The 17487-nt window shown below is 43.7% G+C and overlaps 1 protein-coding gene across 2 annotated transcripts in view; it reads right to left on the bottom strand.

Annotated features, from left to right (window-relative positions):
- Nucleotides 1-17280, bottom strand: part of OPRK1 (opioid receptor kappa 1) — a 36836-nt gene extending 19556 nt beyond the window's left edge. The window contains exon 1 of one of the 2 annotated variants that reach the window (XM_077809005.1): nucleotides 17015-17280. In XM_077809005.1, the coding sequence (XP_077665131.1) occupies nucleotides 17015-17280 (266 nt within the window). The remainder of the gene's footprint in view (nucleotides 1-17014) is intronic. The other variant, XM_077809006.1, reaches the window with a different exon arrangement.
- Between the last annotated feature and the right edge of the window lie 207 nt (nucleotides 17281-17487).

Here is a 17487-nt window from a genome sequence, read left to right as displayed (position 1 = left end):
ATCAGCTACTGAGTGGCAGATCATTGATCCTGCTCACCATTGTCCACAAGATGTCTTCTACAGCTCTTCCACAAGATTTGGAACAAAATACTTTGAAGACATTAAGCATTTCTGATTAAACATATAAGAATTAAGAAAAGTAAACTGTGGACATTTTCCTGCACATGCAACAAACCATGTGACACAGAGGAAGGCATAATACATTTTGTAGTACATCCATGTAGCAGGAAACAAAGCTGTAAGTTATGTAGTGAAACAGAGTGCCACCAAACTACCCCATCATTAACTTGTCAGGCATTCGTTCCTGTACACTCAGCTTCCAACCAAACTAGCCTTCAATGTCTGTGCACTTAACTATGTGATTGGTAACTTGAGTCACAATTTTCAATGACAGCTCTTGTGTCCAACGTGCGATAACTAGGGTCTGCTTTTCAGAGGTGCTGAGCACCTGAAGCTCCCATTGTCTGTGCACTTAACTATGTAGTCAGATTTTTCAGAATAGGCACTTAAAAGGACCTTTGAAAATTCCCATCCAAAACTACATATAGATATTTATGCTCCTATCTACCAGTCTAGTTGTAGGTTTTGAGAATCCAGGCTAGGTTTTGAGAATCCCGCAGTGTGTGCTGTGACAAATTGGGGATTCTGTCTGCACCACTTCTGAATTGGAAATGATTATATGAATTGTGTGATGAAATTACTGTGTAAAGGATAGCCTGTCATGTCTATGGATCCACTGTACTGCAAGGTTTGTGTCAGGTCTCTGCCAAGCCAGAGACAATGGTGAGCAATCAGCACTGGACAAAGTAGAGCACCTTCGGACCATAGGGTTGCTGTACATAGGACAAGACACCTTCTCCTCTGCTCTGAGGGATAGGTAGAGAGTTAGGAGTAATGAAAAAAGTACCAAATGGCAGAACTGAAGAAGCAGGTGACCTCAGGAGGAGTATATAAAGAGACTCACAGGAGAACTGGGGGAGAGCCATTTTGCACCAAATTAAGATAAGGGAGGCTGCTGCAAGGTGGGTGGGCAAGGGGCAGAGGACCCTGCCTGCCTGCCTAACTGACAGAACACAGGCGATTTCCCCAAGGACTCCCAAGGGAAGGGTGGGCTAGTGAAGGACATTGCATTTAGGATGGTTTATTGTTTTGTGTGTTCTGTACTCTCCTGTGCTATTCATGATTAAATATAAAAAGCATAAAGATGTTAGGCTGTCAAAGTATGTGTGTCTGTGGGGGGGTGGGGGCGGTTGTTGACTGCTTCACACTGGTGCATGCCCCTGAGAGAGTTAAACCATAAACCAGAAGCTTCATACTTTTGGGGTGGAGTGCTGGGAAAGGGGTATGTTTAAGTATTGGAAACATGGGCATCATCTGGGGGGGGGGGGGGCGGGGGGCACATTGACCTGTCTGAACAGTCCAAATAGTAAACTATATGGAACTCATTTTACCTTCCCGGAGAATGAAATACTGAACCTGACTAGATTTGAATCTGTGACTCCAGGAAAAATATTCCAAACTTGATGGTTAGAGCAGTAAGCAAGGCTTCCCAGCAAGGCCATAAAGATCCATTGTGACTCTTTTTTGCTCTCGCCCTCCTTTCTTTTTTAAATCATTTTCCTTGTGCAGAAATCACTTTTGTAAAAGACCCCCCTTCCCCATCTTCACTCAGTGTATATAGCCTAAGAATCAAACCCTTTCCTTGCCCAAGTTTCTTCTCTCAAAGCTAATTCAGTTGGTACACTCCTGTATGCCGGTAGGCTGACACCTGATGCATGTGTTTGTTGGGAGGCACCTCTCCAACTCAACAAACTAGCGTGCTAGTAAATGGAGTATTAGCTTTGTTTGAAACAATAAGGCGGTGGGCTGCACACCACAACTAGGTAAATAAATAAGAATTATCTCCATTTTATAGATGGGGAAACTGTGACACAGAGGGTTTAAGTAACTTGCCAAGGAGTAGAGCTGGTCAAAAGTTTTCCAGCAGAAAAAATTTCTATCAGAAAGTGTCATTTCATAGAATATCTAAACTTTCCATGGCAACATGTCAATTTCAACAAAATTTCACATAGAAAAAGTTGAAACTTAGCATTTCAATAAGGTCGACCTCGTTGGAATGGAACATCTTGATTTTGCATTTCAAAATTATTTTTGTTTCAAATTTTATATTCTGTCATAAATTATAATAAAATAAAACAATTTTAAAAGACAAACTTGGAAGAAAACACTAAAATTTCATCAAAATGGAATGTTTCAGTTGGCCTACAACTGATAATTTTTTATTTTTTTAATGGAAACATTTCCAAACTGGAAGTCCAAGTGCAACCCAGCTCCACCAAGGAGCCAGTGGTTAAATCATTACACTAGGATGTGGGAGACTTGGCTCAAGTCCCTGCTCCACCATGGACATTGTGTGTGTCCTTGGGCAAGTAATTTAACTTCTCTGGGCCCCAATTCCCCATCTGTAAAATGGGATTAATAGCACCACCTCCTAGGAAAGTGGTCCCCAAAGTGTGGGGCATGCCCATATCCCCTCCCCCCCACACACACACACACCAGGAGGCATGGAGAAACATTTTTGAGGGGAATGCAAGTTAATGAAAGTACAAAAAAGTACTAAGAGACTGACATGGGACAAAGAACATTTTTACAGCAGTAGCACATAAAAGTAATCTGAGAAAGAGTTGACTACATTATGACATTTCTTAACAGAGTATTCCTGTTATACAGGATGCCATTAAATTCAGTGACGCTTATTTTTTTTTCCTAAGACATTAGACAAACCAGAGGCATACAAGCTCCTCTTTTCCCTTAGGAATGAACGCACATAGCTGTGACACTGCCTATTGTTAAAACTGTTTTTAATCCTAGAGAATTATTCAGACCACTGGAGGCTTGCAAAATATTTTCAAAGAAATACAGGATTGGCTGTCTTGGAGTTTGACGTCAGCAGTTCTTCTGAGTAAGTGACCTGTTGGGGCAGTCAAGACAGAGCACACTGAAGAGGTGAATCCAGAATGAGTGAAACAACAGACACATAGCTCCCATGGTGGCTGTGTACAACATTGTGATAGCAATTCCATAATTAAAGTTATAACTCAGTTTCTGTTACAAATACGCCTTTTCATCCCCTCCAGCTGTCTCAAGACAGCACCATTTTGCCTGAAATTTTTCCTGTGAAGTCCCTAATCAGAGTCGAATTTGCAGGGGGCAGGAAAAGTTTTGGTGTAAGGGGACAAGGCCTGTTTTCATATGAAATTTTAAAAATGTGATTTTCCCTTTTAGAAGCATATTCTAAGGTCTTTGATGTTGTCATATCTCAAAAATGGCTTGCTGTAGAAATGTAATATAGACATTGCTCAAGTGATTTATGTAGGCCTGGCCTGACATGAGTAATTGGACATATGTGAAGCCTCATTTCTTGGGAGGCAGTATCAGGAAGGTTATTGGATCACTAGATTGGAAACAATGTCTGTACTACCTAAGCTAAGGGGGGAGTACTTGTGGCACCTTAGAGACTAACCAATTTATCTGAGCATAAGCTTTCGTGAGCTACAGCTCACTTCATCGGATGCATACTATGGAAAGTGTAGAAGATCCTTTTATACACAAAAAGCATGAAAAAATGGGTGTTTACCACTACAAAAGGTGGTCTCTCCCCGCACCCCACTCTCCTGCTGGTAATAGCTTATCAAAAGTGATCACTCTCCTTACAATGTGTATGATAATCAAGTTGGGCCATTTTCCAGCACAAATCCAGGTTTTCTCCCCCCCCCCCCAAACCCACTCTCCTGTTGGTAATAGCTTATCTAAAGTGATCACTCTCCTTACAATGTGTATGATAATCAAGTTGGGCCATTTCCAGCACAAATCCAGGGTTTAACAAGAACATCTGAGGGGGAGAGGGGGTAGGAAAAAACAAGGGGAAATACGTTACCTTGCATAATGACTTAGCCACGCCCAGTCTCTATTCAAGCCTAAGTTAATTGTATCCAATTTGCAAATGAATTCCAATTCAACTGTCTCTCGCTGGAGTCTGGTTTTGAAGTTTTTTTGTTGTAATATCGCAACTTTCATGTCTGTAATCGCGTGACCAGAGAGATTGAAGTGTTCTCAGACTGGTTTATGAATGTTATAATTCTTGACATCTGATTTGTGTCCATTTATTCTTTTACGTAGAGACTGTCCAGTTTGACCAGTGTACATGGCAGAGGGCATTGCTGGCACATGATGGCATATATCACATTGGTGAATGTGCAAGTGAACGAGCCTCTGATAGTGTGGCTGATATTAAGGGGGAACACCCACGGAATCATTCACAATGGACAAGATAACAAGGGACAAAAAAGGCCTGGAACAGAAGATGAGGTAAAAAGTAAATCGTGTATGGACAGTGTGTGAACAGAGCATGCTGTAAAGGGATTGGTTTCTCCAAAGTAACCAAGCCAATCCCAAAATGTGTAATGCAATATATAGTAAATGCAATGTAATATGTGTAAATGTATATAAAGGAAGAGATTTTCTGTTTAACTATGAATGTGTGATATGCCCTATACCCCCTCCCCCGATGCTTGAGTCTAAGTAAATCAGTTTAGCTTTGCTGTATGCTAAATAAAGGAATCTAAGTGAAGAGACTGGAATAAAATGGAGTTCTTGGACAACTGAATGCAAGAGGTCTCGGGGGAACTCCAACACAGTGGTACAGCGACTCAGATCCCCTCATCTGGAGCAGGTAATGTATAAGTAAGGTAATGTATACATCCCTTAGTGTGCGGGTTGCAACCTAGCATTAAGGGAAATGCATTGGAAGGGTTTAAAGGTTTCAATATGAGGCACCACACTTCTTTAGCACCACACTGAAGAAGTATGTTAAATCTAAAGGCAAACCCTAGAGAAGTATTCAGGTGAAAAAGGAAATCCAGAGAGTGGTACCAGATTTAAAAAAAAACCAAAAAGAATGCTTAGCAGAACACAGCGGAGCTCCATTGAATGCCATAAATAAATAAATTATTTGCAGAGCACAGCAAAGGTCTCGAGTGCCACTGAAATTTTTTTAAAAAATAGGACCCATTGGCAGTATAGTATCTAGGTTTTTGTTTGTTTTCTTTTGTTTTTAATCTTGAGTCCAGATCGATGCAGCAGCAATTTTACAAAGATGATTTCTGGTGGCTAAAACTTTACAAATGAAATGTGCTACCCAGAAGGGTGAATGTAAAAAAGCACAAAGAAGAAACCAGAGTTGTAGAGGAAGAAATAAACTAAATGGAAAAGATTCCAGAGAGGACAGAGAGAAAACAGTGTCAATTACCTTTCTGCATAAATCCAAAGTAAAAAGTAGCCATCCTTCAAGGACTGTATTTAGTGAGTACAGCTTTTCAGGCGAAGTGTATTAAGTTAAAGGATAAGTGCAAAAAAACATAAAAGATAAGTTCAGACACTGAAAATAATCAGCTGAGAAATGTGTCACTTTGAAAAATAAGTCAGTGATTTGAGGGGAAAGGATAAGGAGTTAAAAGGAGCTTTTGCACAAATTGACACTGCAGAGCTTGGAGGGGACTAGATAGTTGGGGTAGTGTAAGGCCTGGTCTACACTATGAGTTTAGGTCGAATTTAGCAGCGTTATCTCGATTTAAACCAGCACCCATCCACATGACGAAGCCCTTTTTTTCAACTTAAAGGGCTCTTAAAATGGATTTCTTTACTCCACCCCCAATGAGGGGATTAGCGCTGAAATCGGCCTTGCCGGGTAGAATTTGGGGTACTCTGGACGCAATTCGACATTATTGGCCTCCGGGAGCTATCCCAGAGTGCTCAGTTGTGACTGCTCTGGACAGCGCTCTCAACTCAGATGTACTGGCCAGGTAGACAGGAAAAGGCCCACAAACTTTTGAATCTCATTTCCTATTTGGCCAGCGAGGCGAGCTCACCTGCACAGGTCACCATGCAGAGCTCATCATCACAGGAGACCATGCAGTCCCAGAATCACCAAAGAGCTCCAGGATGGACCGAATGGAAGTTATGGGCTCTGATCACTGTATGGGGAGATGAATCCGTGCTGGCAGAACTCCATTCGAAAAGATGAAATGCCAAAATATTTGAAAAAATCTCCAAGGGCATGAAGGACAGAGGCTACAACAGGGACCCGCAGCAGTGCCACGTGAAACTTAAGGCGCTCAGGCAAGCCTACCAAAAAACCAGAGAGGCAAACAGCCGCTCCGGTTCAGAGCCCCAGACATGCCGCTTCTATGATGAGCTGCATGTCATTTTAGGGGGTTCAGCCACCACTACCCCAACTGTGTGCTTTGACTCTGTTGAAGGAGTGGCAGGCAACCCGGAAATGGGTTTTGGGGTTAAGGAAGATGATGATGAGAAGGTTGTAGATAGCTCACAGCAAGGAAGCAGAGAAACTGGTTTCCTCAACAGCCAGGATCTGTTTATCACCCTGAACCCAGTACCCCCCAAACCCACCCAAGGCAGGCTCCCAGACCCTGAAGGCAGAGATGGGACCTCTGGTGTGTGTACCTTTATAAATATTATACATCATTTAAAAGCAAGTGTGTTTAATGATTAATTTGCCCTGGCATTTGCGGCCAGTACAGCTACTGGAAAAGTCTGTTAACGTGTCTGGGGATGGAGCGGAAATCCTCCAGGGACATCTCCGTAAAGTTCTCCTGGATGTACTCCCAAAGCCTTTGCAGAAGGTTTCTGGGAAGGGCAGCCTTATTCCATCCTCCATGGTAGGACACTTTACCACGCCAGGCCAGTAGCACGTAGTCGAGAATCATTGCAGAACAAAGCATTGCAGCGTATGGTCCCGGTGTTTGCTGGCATTCAAACATCATCCGTTCTTTATCTCTCTGTGTTACCCTCAGGAGAGAGATATCATTCAAGGTCACCTGGTTGAAATAGGGTGGTTTTAGTAAGTGGACATTCAGAGGTGCCCGTTCCTGTTGGCCTGTGGCTGAACAGAAATCTTCCCCACTGTTAGCCACGTGGTGCAGAAAGGGGTGAAGCCATCATCCCAGAGAATTGGGTGTGTGTGTGGGGGAAGGGTAGCTGGGTTTCTGCTGCACGTGAACCCGGAAACCGCAGCCCCTCCTTTTAAATTGCCAACCCATGTTAAATGGCCAACCCAACGGCTACTTGGTAAGGGAAATGAGGGCGCTGCTGTTTGAAACCATTCCCACATGTTATGAAGCTTAAAGAAGCCAAAAGACTGTGGCTTACCATGGCTGCCTGCAAGCCAAATTCTGCTGCCCGGCCCCTGCGTGAGTGATCTCTCACACCAAACCGGCATACCCTCAATAAGAGGCAAAATGCGACCTTGTAATGAAAGCACATGTGCTATGTAATGTTAACAGCAAGGTTTACTGTGAAAGTGTACCCATTGTTCTATAAAATGTGTCTTTTTAACTTCCGCTCTCCCTTTTTCCCCCCTCCACCAGCTGCATATGTTTCTCCTTCCCAGAGGCTAGCGAAGATTAGAAGGAGAAAAAAATGCACTCGTGATGAAATGTTCTCTGACCTCATGCTGTCCTCCCACACTGACGGAGCACAGCAAAATACATGGAGGCAGACAATCTTAGATTGCAGGAAAACACAATATGACAGCGAGGAGAGGTGGCGGACTAAAGATGGTAGGTGGTGTCAGCTTGCTGAAAGAAGGCAGGAGTCAATGCTCAGGCTGCTGGAGGATCAAACTCATATGCTCCAGCGTATGGTTGAGCTACAGGAAAGGCAGCAGGAGCACAGACTGCCGCTACAGCCCCTGTGTGACCAACCGCCCTCCTCCCAAAGTTCCATAGCCTCCTCACCCAGACACCCAAGAACGCAGTGGTCTCCGGCCACCCAGCCACTCCACCCCAGAGGATTGCCCAAGCAACAGAAGGCTGACATTCAATAAATTTTAAAGTGGTGTGTGGCCTTGTCCTTCCCTCCTCCACCACCCCACCTGGTGCTTCCCTCCTCCACCACCCCTCCCGGGCTACCTTGGCAGTTATCCTCCTATTTGTGTGATGAATAAATAAAGAATGCATGAATGTGAAGCAACAATGACTTTATTGCCTCTGCAAGCGGTGATCGAAGGGAGGAGGGGAGGGTGCTTAGCTTACAGGAAAGTAGAGAGAAACCGGGGCAGGAAGGGAGAGGGGTTCCATCAAGGAGAAACAAACAGAACTTTCACACCGTAGCCTGGCCATTCCTGAAACTGGTTTTCAAAGCTTCTCTGATGCACATCGCGCCCTCCTGTAGTCTTCTAAGCCCCCTTGTGTCTGGCTGCATGTAATCAGCGGCCAGGCAATTTTCCTCAACCTCCCACCCCACCATAAATGTCTCCCCCTTACTCTCACAGATATTATGGAGCACACAGCAAGCAGTAATAACAATGGGAATATTGGTTTCGCTGAGGTCTAACTGAGTCAGTAAACTGCACCAGCGCACTTTTAAACTCCCAAATGCACATTCTACCACCATTCTGCACTTGCTCAGCCTATAATTGAACAGTTCCTGACTACTGTCCAGGATGCCTGTGTATGGCTTCATGAGCCATGGCATTAAGGGGTAGGCTGGGTCCTCAAAGATAACTATAGGCATTTCAACATCCCCAACAGTAATTTTATGGTCTGGAAAGAAAGTCCCTTGCTGCAGCTTTTGAAACAGACCAGAGTTCCTGAAGATGCGAGCATACCTTTCCCGGCCATCCCACACTGAAGTTGAAGTTGATGAAACGTCCCTTGTGATCCACCAGTGCTTGCAGCACATTGAAAAGTACCCCTTGCGGTTTATGTACTTGCTGCCTTGGTGCTCTGGTGCAAAGATAGGGATATGGGTTCCGTCTATCGCCCCACCACAGATAGGAAATCCCATTGCAGCAAAGCCATCCACTATGACCTGCACATTTCCCAAAGTCACTACCCTTGATAGCAGCAGCTCAGTGATTGCGCTGGCTACTTGCATCACAGCAGCCCCCACAGTAGATTTGCCCACTCCAAATTGATTCCCGGCTGACCGGTAGCTGTCTGGCGTTGCAAGCTTCCACAGGGCTACTCTCAAGCCACTCTCTTCTCAACTGTGAGGGCTGCTCTCATCTTGGTATTCTTGCACTTCAGGGCAAGGGAAAGCAAGTCACAAAGTTCCATGAAAATGCCCTTACGCATGTGAAAGTTTCGCAGCCACTGGGAATTGTCCCAGACCCGCAACACTATGTGGTCCCACCACTCTGTGCTTGTTTCCCAGGCCCAGAATCAGTGTTCCACGCCATGAACCTTCCAATTGACACCATGATGTGCACATTGCAGGGGCCCATACTTTGTGAGAAGGCCTATGTCCATGTCCTCATCACTGTCGTCACCGCGCTGCAGTCGCCCTCCTCCTCACCTGGTTTCGCTTTTCTTGCAGGTTATAGTCCTGCATATCCTTCTGGATAATGCGTTCAGTGTTTATAGTGCTTATAATTGCCACGGTGATCTGAGCGGGCTCCATGTTCCCAGTGCTATGGCATCTGCGCTGAAAAAACGTGTGAAACGATTGTCTGCCATTGCTCTGAGGGAGGGTAGGGTGACTGACAACATGCTTACAGGTTGGCTTACAGGAAATTAAAATCAACAAAGGGGGTGGCTTTGCATCAAGGAGAAACAGAATGCCCCCCTCAAACATAGGGCTCAAAACCCTGGGTTTAGCAGGCCGTTGATTTCACGAAGGGAGGGAGGAGAAAATGAATACAAAACAAATCTGATTTATTTCTTGTTTTGATCCACTTCATCTTTATAACATCTTGCTGGCAGCAGACTGTGCAATAAGACTGCTAGCCATCATCATCTCCTGGGTGCTCATCAGAAGACAGTGCATATTACTGCTGGCCATTGTCGTCTCCTGGCTGCTCATTAAAAGACGGTGCAATAGGACTACCGGCAGGACTGAATCGCCCTGAGATGAAACTTAAAAGGGTAATGACCTGGCTGAGTCACTCCCATGTTTTCCCATGTTTTCACTCATGAGTCACTCCCATGTTTTCCCAGGCACTCCTGGGAAAACATGGGAGTGACTCATGTTTTCCCATGTTTTCACCCATGAGTCACTCCCATGTTTTCCCAGGCACTCCTGACCTCACAGAAGTCGGTTAAAAGAGCACTCTGGAGTACGGCAACTATAGGCTACCAGTCTGTCTGCTGCCAAAAGGCAATGAGCGGCTGCTTTGTAGCAATGCAGTACCACATCTGCCAACACCCAGAAGACATATGGTGACAGTGAGCTGAGCGGGCTCCATGCTTGCCGTGGTATGGCGTCTGCTTGGGTAACCCAGGAAAAAAGGTGCGAAACGATTGTCTTCCATTGCTTTCACGGACGGAGAGAGGGAAGGGGTGCCTGACAATATGTACCCAGAACCACCCGCAACAAGGTTTTTGCCCCATCAGGCATTTGGATTTCTACCCAGAATTCAAATGGGTGGCAGAGACTGCGGGAACTGTGGTATAGCTACCCACAGTGCAACACTCTGGAAGTCGACGGTTGCCTCAGTACTGTGGACACACTCCGCCGACTAAATGCTGGATAAATGCACTAAGACCATTTGTGTGGGGACACATACAATCGACTGTATAAAAATGCTTTCTACAAAACCGACTGCTATAAATTCAACCTAATTTTGTAGTGTAGACATAGCCATAATAAAGTGTTAAAGAGAATGTTGAATGTGTTGGGTTTTTTTAAGGAAGAGAACGGTTGGTTTGATAATTAAACCCAGTTACAGCAGTATAACTTGGTGCCATCATACCTGGTAAAATCCTTAGTAACCAAACAAATTATGCAAATAGGAGTTTAAGTGATGACAGCTACCACGACTATGAGTTTTCTCCCCACTAAGAGTTTACTATGTTTTCCCCCGCCCCCACTAAGAGTTTACCGCCTTTCTAAAGGAAATGGGCCCTTCCCAATGAACGTGTTTGTAAATTATTAGTTATGCTGGCTGCTGCAGGCACAGAGACAATCCGATTTAAATTGTTTAACTCTGGGTGATTTAATTAAAAACACTTAAAAGGAAATAGGCCTTACCTGCTTCCAAATGTACTAGTAGGGATGTAACCTGGGCACAGAAAAGGGAGGTAATAAATTGTAATGCTAAATTAAAGGAAAAAATTAATGAAACACCAGCTGAAACTGCCAGTCAGAAAAGTTTCTGATGAGGTAAAAACTAAGTTGTGTGTAGCAGAGCATCCTGTACAGGGATTCTTTCCTATAAAGTAACCAAGTCAATCCCCAAAAGTGTAATGCAATATATAGTATATGTCAGGTAATGTGTAAATACATATATAGGAAGATGTTTTCTGTGTAACTTTGGATGTGTGGTACACCCTATTCCCACCCGCTATGCTTGAGTCTAATCAATTCAGCATAGCTTTGCTGTATGCCAAAAGCTGTGTTGCTGTATTAGCTGTATGCCTGTTAAATGATTCTGAGTGACAAGAGTGGAGTTGAACTGAGTTCTCGGGCAGCTGAGTGAAAGAGTTCTCGGGGGAACCCCAACAATTTATAATACCACCAAGCTTTTATATAGCACTTTTCATCCATTGATCTAAAAACACTTTACACGGGAGAAAAATATCAGTAGCCCCCTTTTATGGATGGGGAAACTGAGGCAAAAGGAGGTGAAATGACTTGCTAAGGATCCAGGTCAGTGGCAGAGCCAGGAATAGGAACCAGGTCTCCAGAGTAAAGCAATTTAAAAAAATCAAAAGTTTAATTTTGAGTTGTACCAAAAATGATATTTTTCGACAAATTGAAAAGTTTTGTGTCAAAACAAAATGTTTTGGTAATGTTAAAAGGAAACATTTCATGTTGTTTCACCCTCAGTCATTCTGACAAAATCAAGGAAAGGATTCATAAAACGACTGGAGGAAGAGGACGCAGTGATGGTGCCACCCACTCCCTCATAAGCTTTAGCCCAGTGGTTAGGGCACTCACCTGGGATTTGGAAGATCCCAGTTTAAATCCCTGCTCCAGTGACTAATCATTTATAAAAAGCAGAACAGCTTCAAGAGGAGAGATTGAGAAATCATCCTGTCAGAATATCCTGTAGGCCAGTGGTTAGGGCATTATTCTGCAATGTAGGAGACCCATATTCAAATCCTTCCTCCTCATCAGACAGAAGAGGGAATTGCACCTGGGTCTCCCACAACCCAGCTACCTACACCTAAGCTTATAAGGGACAAGGCTAAAGTGTATAAGGGGAGAGCAGCTGCTTCCTCTGACTCAGTCATTTTATGAATCCTTTCCTTTTTTTTGTCAAAATGGAAGTAAAAAGGAAATGGTTGGGTTGAAAGGAAATGTTTTGGTTCAACATTACTGAAATATTTTGACCATTTCAACTTCAGTTAAAACTAATCAGCAACTCAACATGAATTTACTAATAGTTTTAGTTGACCCAAAAGTGCATTTTTTGACTAAAACTATTTGTAGAAAAATTTCACCCAGCTCGATTCTGGAGTTCCAATCCACCAGGCCACACCCCTCCACTAGTACCACTGACTTCTTGCTCCCTCTTCTATCTTCTACCTCACTTCTATCCCCTACCCCACCAGGGATGGAATGGCTGAGTTGGCATTCTCCCTCTTCTGACCTCCCACCAGTAGGGTATAAAGTCCTCCAATGGTGGTGAAGGGTCTCTCTTCACTCCGCTATGTAGCCTCTGATATGGCCTCTGTGGCAGGGTCAGCCTGCCCAGAACACCTTGCCCACCATCTCTCTCAGAACATGGTGCTGATAAATTTAAACAATAGTCCCAAAGGACATGTAAAATAAATGAGTCTTCTACCCTTCCTGAGCTACCCTTCTACCCTGCTCTCTCATAGAGTACTGACTCTCTGTACTTTCTTCCTGGAGAACCAGCTCCAACCCAAGTCACTGATTCTTAGGGCTTCCTCCTTAGAGCTGTTCCCCTAATTTGGTTCTCCACAGGCTGGATCCTTATTCCCAGTCTATCTCCAGGCAGAATAATTGGGGTTTAGCCATCTCTAGAGCCTGCCACAGATATCTCCTTTTCTCCTACTGCCTTCTCCCTTCAGAGCCAGTCACAGAAGACAGCCTCCTTTCTCTCTCTCTTCCCTTTAGTCACCAGTGACTGGACTTCACTTATTTTGTGCATTCCGTGCCCACACCTCCCCTTTGAATGTGGTGTTATTGAGGAAGCCTGGGTATCTTTATCCTCAACCTCCTGCTCCCAGTTGTACCCCCTACAGGTATAGGTTTTCTCCTCACCCCTTCTTGATACTGCCTTTTCTTCTACCTTTTTCTCCACTGTCCCTTCCTTATCTATTGAAGTGGAGATTCACTCCTCTTTCCCTCCCCATTGATTCTCACCACCTACCTCTTCTCCCCTTTCTTCTACAGCCTCCCCCATTGATGAGGGCCTCATTGAATGTCTGCTTTCTCTCACTCCTCTCTACCTTCTTTCCCCCACCCTTTCTTTTCCCCAATCCCCTTCACCACAGAACAGAAGCTCTCTCTTTTACCCTCCCTGGTGATGGGCCTGCAGGTGTGGGTTCTCATTTCTCCCCTTTCCTCCTCCCCACCATCAGGGGTTCTTTTATCTTTCTCCCACTCTCTTCCCACAGAGTTAGAATCCCCCAGGTGGTAGGTGTTTTCTCCTCACTCCGTCTTTGCCCCTTAGTTCTTTTTTCCTTGCTCTTGTTGTCTCTTGAGGTAGGGCTCTTCTCTATTTCTGTCTTCATCTTTTCTCTTCATCTTTGGTCCCATCTCCGAGGGGGTGCAGTTCAAGAGTTCTCTTCTCATTCCTCCCTTTTCTCTCATGGGGGGATGTAGTTCTCAGGTGGGAATTTGCTCTGTCTCCATGTCCCTGCTCTGGAGAGGTAAACTTCATTTCCCTCCAGTGTTACTATAGCCCCCTGATAAGCTGGTGCTCAGGCAGAAGTCTGTGAAAGTCTGAATTTACTGACCAGAGACCTAATCCAGACCACCAGTCAGCTCAGACACTACAGGTCTAAGTCAGGGACAATGGCTATATATTAGAGCTGCCTGGAAAAATTTTTGACAAAACTTGGTCTTTTTGTTGTTATCGATGGAAAATGCCAAAATTTATATATATATATATATATATATATATATATATATATTTTTTTTTTTTCACAGATGCATTTTGACAAAATTTTAAAATGAGAAAGTATCTCAGGTCCAGGGTGGATGCATATGAAAGAGAAATTCAAATTGAAAACTTGAACTTTGTGATCCAACAATGGACTTTTAAACAAAATTCCACTTCACTAAAACTTTTGAAAGGTTTTGGTTTTGTTCCACATTGTCACAAAGACAAATTTCAAAACCTCAGAAATTTGCATGAAACAAAATGGACATTTTCTGGAGAGCTCGACTAGATATTCTTCCCCATTTGGCCATCTAGAAGGGCTGGGGAGAAGACAGCTAGTGAATCAAGGTCTCAGTTCCACCCCAGTCTGCTCATAAGCCAATTAAGTCAGTCTTTTTGGGTCAGGAAAAGCAGCTTGAGAGACACCTCCTTTTCTTTGTGGTTTAGCAAAAAGCTGTTTTAACAGCTCCAAGAGGGGTTAGGAATAGGGCAGACCTGCCTACTCTGCAGCTTTTGGCTGGATGTTAGCTGGTTTATGTAGCCCTCCAGACTGCTCCTCACTTCTTCTGCAGGTTCCCTGATGCTTCTGTGGGTCTCCTGCATGTGATACAATATTGCCAACTTTCACAATCTTATCACGAGACTCATGACATTAGGTGTCTTATTTAAAGCCCCGCCTCCTTTAGGCAACTGATTACCCAAAGAGCTAAAAAAGTAGTAAGCCAGAGTCTCCACATCCCATCGTCAATGCCTAGCAACAGTACTGATGTTAGGAAGGAAACAACAGCATTAGCCTGAAGGGATTGTACAGAGTAGAAACAACAGTGAGGGACATCACATGAATTCCCCCACATGTCTGAGGAGTAAAAAAAAAAAAAAAAAAAGAGGAGTAACAGTGTGTCATCATCCTCCCCCTCGAGACTGCTAGGGGCAGCAGGGAAAGGAGAAGAATAAAGAAATGAAATGGCAGAAGGAAATGACTCTCCCACGCCACTTTCTCCAAAGCTTCCCACCGAGCTGGTGTTTGTAGAGAAAAGGAGTTTTTTGCAACATATATAATATATTTTTCACTGGTTTATGAAAAATCAGATAGTGACACTCAGTGCAACACCAATTGGAATATTTCAAATTAGAGTTTATTATATATATTTATATATTCTAGTGATGTCAGAACATTTAAACCATTTGCCACACAGAAATAAGGGGAGGGGAAGGGGAAAGATATTGTGAACAATCTCAGGCTTTTCCATGTAGAAATATAGGTAGGGGAGACACAAAGAGGAAAGAGCAACAAAAAAGCTGGGGTGGAGAAGAGAAAGAACTACATAATTAGCAGGGGATGCCGCCCTTCACCCCCCCCCCCCAAAAAAAAAAAAACACCTCAGGAGGGAAGTAGTAAGAGAGAGATAGGAAATACACACAAGCCAGTATAATACATATTAGCTTGCTTTCAGGGTTGATGGCTGGTGTATTTTGGCTGCCCATCTAGTTAATTGACACTATTAGACTGACAGCTTAAAGAAGCTCTCCCCTTACAACTGAGGGTGTGTCAGGGAAAGACTCAGTCCTCCCTATACATTAGGGATTTTATTTCCTACTATATGTAAAGGATAGAGTAGATAGCCGGTAGGAGTACAACATTTTCAGCCTGGAGCAAACTAATTATCTCACACTGACACACAGGCATCTTATTTACGGTGTTGATTTTTTGAAGGGATTTTATCTTTATTTTCAAGGAGCTTCACCTGATTGTAAGTGTTCCTCCTAACGTACATTGTAAATAACAACTACCTTGTCTTCCAATCTGAATCAATCTTGACATATTTTCCTCATTTTAGAACTGCTTGACCTAAACGAGGCCAGTTTTGTTCACCAGAACCTTTTGAATTCATGTCAGCTTAATTTTCATATACGGACTTCTTTTACTCAAGCACTAAAACACTCCAGAAAGTGAATTTCACAGTGTTTATTGTAGGATTCAAACACATTATGAAGCAGGAGACCAAAAGGTTGAGTGATTTCACTCACAAAGAAGTGAGCTATAAACCTTCTGAGAGGCACTATATGGCGTACTTTGATACAGTAATTGCACACGGAAATTATAAAAATAGATAGAAAAATTCACACCCCATCATTTCCTGGGGATTAAAGATGTACATCAATATACAAGTGTAAAAGAGTGCATTTAAATGAGCTGTTTAGCGTGAACACCAATTAGTGCAAATAAATTTTTCTTTTGTCCTGTTATTTGGAATATGAAAAGCAACCCCTATCAATGCTTACTTTGATTTTATCAGGCCTAAAAGCAATAATGGCATTTAATCCTGGAAACTATCATAATAGTCTAATTTAAAGAAAAATTACTCCCATCTTTATATTCAGGATTTCCAAATTTTTATAAAGTCTTTATCTTAAAAAAAAAAGTCAGTAAAAGATAATATGATAATACAATAATGCAAATTGGAACCATAAACAATTCCCTTCTTTTATGGTGCCTAGCCCAGGAAAAGGATGCCTTGCAGAAGAAGTTTCCTTATTCTAGTTCATCTTTTTCTATAACATTAACTGCTTCTGACCCTTGCGGGGGGAGGGGGGGCCTCTATCCACACATTTCCAGTACGCAGCCAGGCAGCACCTCCTCTCCTCCAACTCAGAGGCTACAGAATTATAACTTTCTAATCCATTTCTCCTTTGGGTTTCTAGCTGTACTCCCAGGCAAAAGTCAAAAATGTGAATAGCTACCAACTAGCACTTGGACACAGCTCAGTCACTTCCCTATGGCTCCTAGGATATGCACCTTACATCTCCCAAAGAGCTTTCTCCCCACCCCTTCCCTTACATCCCTTCCAATGGGGTATCATTTGAAGCCTCCTTAGTGTGATACTCAAAAGCCAAACAGTTCTCCCCAAGATCCCTTACCTTATGATGACAAACATGACCAGAGAGTTCCCCACCAAGCCAACCACGAAGACCACAGAGTAGACAGCAGTGATGATAATAGGGATAGCTGGGGAAATGTTGGTGTGGTTCTGCTGCAAGTCTTCAAAGCCACCACTGGCATTGTTGCCATATTCAGCCCAGCCCAGGAGCCAGCTGCTGCTGCTGGGGAGGAGGCAGGGGCCTGGAGAGCAGGTGGAGGGTGGCTCCTCACGGAAAATGTGTACAGGGGGCTCCATGTGGTCCATTGCTACCACAAGCAGAGAGGAGGACGGGACAAGGATGGAGACAGCAGAAGGCCAATAGAGAAGAGAAGAGAAGAGAAGAGAAGAGAAGAGAAGAGAAGAGAAGAGAAGAGAAGAGAAGAGAATGAAACATAATGTGCAAGCTTTCTATTCAAACAGACCTGCATTTCAAAATCTTGTGGGGGGGGGGGGGGAGGATGGGAGGGTCAA

The sequence above is a fragment of the Eretmochelys imbricata genome, chromosome 2 (assembly GCF_965152235.1).
Source record: "Eretmochelys imbricata isolate rEreImb1 chromosome 2, rEreImb1.hap1, whole genome shotgun sequence".
Taxonomy (NCBI): Eukaryota; Metazoa; Chordata; order Testudines; family Cheloniidae; genus Eretmochelys; species Eretmochelys imbricata.
Note: the sequence above shows the minus strand (reverse complement) of the source record. Positions and strands in the feature narration are given on the sequence as shown.